Genomic DNA, 5,285 nt, shown 5'->3' on the forward strand with positions numbered 1-5,285 from the left:
CTCCATCAGCAGCAGCCCCTTCTTCTTCGCGTTGCCTCCTATAGTACTTGATGACCTTCGCCAGGATGACGCTCATCATGTTGACAGAGGTATGGCATTGTCAGAGATCAATTCCTTTTTTGTTTCCCATACTAGTTTGGTAAATCTAAGAAATATTGTCATACTTGATATAGGAAACTATTTTTATGGTTGTCTTTTTTTCTCCATGAATATGAATGATCTCGTTCATTTATTTATCTCAACTTTTTTCATATGTAATCTTATATAGTGTGAACATCACACCATCACGTGATGTTATTAATTCGTTTATATTTCATCGCTTACATCTGCTTCCATGCCTAAACATTAAGGGTTCTTGTTGCCGCTAGTAATTTAGCATCTTTTCCTATGCCAAGCAAGAGCTATTAGAGTATAGTTTGAAACTGATATGAGTAATTAGAATGTAGTATAATATATAAATTAGTAACATCATGTATTTATGTGGCCTGTAAGTTGTAACATAAAAAAATTTCTCTTTCAACCGATATGTAAATGGTGTAAAAGGGGTTTGAAATATAATAGGGTAAAGTACAAAAAACTACCTCTTCCAATTTGTCTTCCCCCGCACCCACACTCAGTTCCCCCCCCCCCCCCCCCCACCCCCTCCAACCCCAAGAAGAAGAAGGAGAAGAAAAAGAAAAAAAACAAATCCAAAGTGAACCCATTTTGTCACCCACCCCACCCCCCCCCCCCCCCCCCCCCCGCCCCAACCGCAAATCCACCACTCTCCACATCCTCTTCCGCACCCATCCTTCACCTTCTCTACGCACCCATCTTCCCATCGACGAGATCTGGGATATTTTTTATTTTTTTATTTTTGGGTTGCAGGAGGGAGAAGAGGGGGTGGGGGAGGGGGAAACTGAGTGTGGGTGCGGGGGAAGACAAATTGGAATTTTTTTTTTTTTTTTTTTTTTTTGGGGGTTTGCAAGTTGGGGGAAGAAGATGAAGATGGGGAGAAGAGAGAGGAGTGGGGAGGGACAAACTGAGGGTTATTATTATTATTTTTTACTTTTTATTATTATTTTAATATTTAAAAAATATTAAATAATTTTTTTTTTTAGTTTTTAATAATATTTTAATGATTTTTTTAGTAAAAAGTGAGTCCCGAATCAAGTCACGTCAACATTTAACTGAAAAGGAAACGGCCAAGTAACGGAATGTATAACATTGTACCAAATTCTAAAAATGAGGTATGACATCGTCAATTTTAAAAGATAAGATATGTAAGTGTCCTGACATCAATAGTTGAGGTAATTTTTTGTAGTTTACCCAATATAATAATACATTTTTTTAAGGGAAAAAGCATTACTAGTTGAGTTTGAAATATTTAGGTTCGTTTAACAATCATGTCATTTTTAGTTTTTAGTATTCATGTTTGAGATATGAGAAAACTATGAGGAAGAGGAATGAGTAAGGGGATGAATTAAACTAAGAGAACGATTGAAAACAGAATCTAAAATAGTTTTTGGTCTTTAGTTGTCAAATTACTTTCTTTTTGTCTTGCTGTTCTGATGGGTTTAGAACCTTCTCTTTCTACTAATGTAGCAAAATTTATATGCTGTTATTATTCAAAAGCCTATCAAAATGACACAGAATTATGAAATTCAAATTTCAACTTTAATCTTCTATTTGATAATACATTTGGGAATTTATTCAAAAGAACAATAAGAGAACGTTTATTTGCTTCTCTGTTATTATTCAGCACTTGTGGAATCATCTACAGGGTGATAGAATCTATTGAAAAACCACATCGAATCAGCTTTTACCGCATATCCATCTTGATTACGGTGCCAACTATAGTAGGCATGGGTTCGATTCTTGATGTCGAAAGTAGCATGACCAAAACTGGCCTCTCTATAAGCTGAATAATCGGGCTGTGGTTCTGTCATACTGCAACACAAAAAGAAAAAGTTCACAGATTAAGCATGCAGTGTTAACAAATAGAAAGACGATTGTCATGCAACACCAATATATCAAGCATACTGATATACTTACTTTGTCGCTAAGCCTTCAAGATTTCCTCCATCACCAATCGTAATGTACACTGGTGCATATTGATCTTTCACAGGTTTGCAAATGCCATTTACGATGTTGTATGCAACATTGGATACACGTTCCTGTGTTGTACAGAAATCACTTATCAAGTACTGACATATTGAATCATTACTGTGAACGGAGGTTAGTAGAAGGTTGTATTAGAGACAGAAATTTCTGCAGTATACTCGTCGTTAAATGGATTTCCTATATTTTATCGAAAGATTGAAATGTTTGATAAAGCTGATGTTTCATTGAATTTAAAACTTTGTTGTACAAGCTAAAAATAGAGAGTAGAGACAAATGTTTTAGGTATAATGTCCACCTCTATGCAGATATCACCACGTCAAGTAATTGAGAAACCAAACTCGTTAATACAGACATGTATATCAAGAACTTACAGATCGTTCATACGCATGGACATGACCAGCAAATACCACGTCGACTTTGTACGTCACAAACCATGGCTCATACATCACTCTCATGGTTTCTCCTTCCATATAGTGATAGTTGTAGCTGTTATACCATGGAGAATGCATTAAAACAATCAACCATGGTGTTTCACTCCTATTAACCTTCGGTAGTTCCTCCTCAAGCCATTTGTACTGAGGGGTGTATTTACCTTAAAATAAGAGAATGATGTGTTAAATGAAATTGTTCAAGAACCCAATTTAACAAACTTCGTACAGATGGCCTCACTAGCTCTCTGGAGATCATCCACTTAGTATAACGGATGGTTTTGGAAGCATAATTCTATCGTTTGAAATACAGTGAGTCACTACAATTTATCACTAGGTTATATTTGCAAATTTGAGCAACCGTACTGATATTCAAAATGATTTACGTGGTGTCCTTTTTAGAGATGAATTAACTTTGATTTACGGGACATATAACATGGTGCAAAAGAGGAGTCATGAATTCATCTATTTATCTCATTACGAATATTATAAAAGCTATACAGCTCACTTTTCAAGCTTTCCATTTTTCTGCTACATATGTGCAGTGTCTTTTAAACATATTAAGGGAAAAACCTATGTGTGTGTGTGTGTATGCCCATTCTTACCATATGCCGAATAAGAAGACAAGACTATGATGTATGCTGAAGCTCTCTTGATCGAATACCAAAAGGGGGAAGTACTCCCAGATGCTTTATAGGGAACATGATACCGGTGACTGTAAGGCTTAAAAGGTTTGGTTTCACCCTGCAACAAAAGTGCCAATCATCTTTAGAAAATTACTTCACGCGATGACTTTTTGGGACTTGTATAATTTATAAACAACACGAGCAGCAAAGGATCAATACACTAAATAACAAACTTGTAACAACAGATGATCTTATCTAAGCGCGAGAAATGACAAATAATAAAATCAATTTCCAGAGAAACCTAATGAGTTATGAGAGGCTTACGATTTCTGGGGCAAAATCGATTTCATGGTTTCCTGCAGTCCATATCCAAGGTTGATAAGCAACACTTCTCTCGACGAATCTTCCCCAAGTATCCCACCTGACATTGTCATGATTTGGGTAGTTATCTGCATAAGAGAGGTCCCCAACAAACAATACTGCTTGTCCTTTCTGTGGGTTTAACTCGTAATGAGTAAGTGTCTTATTTGAATCATAGCTCTGTCCCAGATCCCCTGCAAATGATATTAGATATAAGCACATAGACCAGAGCCCAGCAATTTACATCGCGAAACACTGACAGTTGAGCCTCGTCATTATTCAGTTCCCGAGTTAAGGCACTCTCTTTCAATTTACGAAGTTGCACATAAACAGGAGTACAAGTTTTATAAGATAAAGAAATATAATTTGGTTGCCTATCTTTCGAGATGTATGGTGGCTCATTGCAACAACCCCTGGCTAGTTAATAGCATACAATTTTCTTTCAATCCCACTTCCAAAATCTGAACCAAACCTAAGTAGCTACGTCACTTTCTGATGCATCCTATTCTGATACGAAACACTCACCTATGAGTCCAAATGTGTAAGAGGCGTCGGGACCAACTTCAGGAGGAGTTATAAACCAGAACTGCCGCTCGGTATGGCCAATTCCAACCACATAGTAGTATTTGGTATTGAACTGCACAAGAATAGATTTCATCAGATCATAATACAAGTTGCAAGTTATACTTATCAATTCAATCGGCAAATTCCGAAACCCAATTATATCTTACATGGAGTCCACATCCTACAAGATTTGAAGTAAAAAGAAACCTCAGGGCATATCAAAACTTACCATTAAATTTCTGACAGTGGTGTGGTGAATGTAACCGGAAGTGTAATTGTAGAATTTATAGGTTGTAATTTTGCCCTCGGCCTTCTTTTTCTTGCTGTTTGCACTCCAGTACAGCACACTACTGGAACCGGGTTCATCCACAGTAACCCATGAAACGATCACTCCCTTTCCCAGTTGGTCTCCTTGTGTAATATGAACCTTAAGTCAAAAGGGCACACGTTTCATACAACTACTTAAAATTTAGTAAGTCCAAGTACATAAACAATGTATAAACTAATGAAAGACACAAATTAAACAAGCAAGGCATAAAGAAATAACTAAATTTAACAAAGCTCTTCCATGGCAGGTATTCTAAATTGAGCTACCATTGACTAAAAGCCTCATAATTCTAGAGAGAGAGAGAGAGAGAGATTACTTGTTGCGGTGCATTATAGCCAGGAGGGACTTTGAAGACATCACTGTCAAGAGGCATGTCCACAGTCTTCTCAACTTTCCTCACAAAACTACTTGTTTTGCCTCCATTGCACACCACTCCAAAGCTCAAGACCAAACCCAGCACTACAACAGTGGCCGCTGCTGCCCTTGAAGAAGCTAAATCCAGCACACCCATCTTGCTCAGATTAGCAGAGGACCCTCAAACCCCACAAACCCACATGTACCCTTTTGAGCATACGTCCGATATTTGATCTATGTATATACAATTCAGTAGTTATATGCTAATATAGAAAAAATTATTATCATAAAATGAGGGGAATATCCATAGGTCTATGCGGATAATATAGATTGGAGGTCAACTGTTGAAAGCTTAAGGCAAGTAGGGTTTTGCCTGGATTTCACTTTTAGCAAATGCGTGTTGCTCTGGGAATTTATGGAAAGCAATTTTTGGGGGAAGTAAAATGTTGACTTGTGAGAATCCGGAGAGAGAAAAGAGAGGAGGTAAAAAACAAAGACAAAATACCATGTGCTTGACTTCAC

General features: G+C 37.2%; 1 protein-coding gene across 1 annotated transcript; it reads right to left on the minus strand.

Annotated features, from left to right (window-relative positions):
• Positions 1-1,624: 1,624 nt before the first annotated feature.
• On the minus strand, positions 1,625-5,285 carry LOC137725359 (purple acid phosphatase). The gene is made up of 8 exons (XM_068464017.2): positions 4,726-5,285; positions 4,311-4,508; positions 4,043-4,154; positions 3,482-3,711; positions 3,137-3,275; positions 2,475-2,695; positions 2,035-2,156; positions 1,625-1,929 (listed from the first exon to the last, which is right to left on the minus strand). The coding sequence occupies exons 1-8, from the start codon at positions 4,918-4,920 to the stop codon at positions 1,734-1,736; spliced, it is 1,413 nt and encodes a 470-aa protein (XP_068320118.2). The 5' UTR covers positions 4,921-5,285; the 3' UTR covers positions 1,625-1,733.

The sequence above is a fragment of the Pyrus communis genome, chromosome 5 (assembly GCF_041283825.1).
Source record: "Pyrus communis isolate YQ-2024b chromosome 5, ASM4128382v1, whole genome shotgun sequence".
NCBI lineage: Eukaryota > Viridiplantae > Streptophyta > Magnoliopsida > Rosales > Rosaceae > Pyrus > Pyrus communis.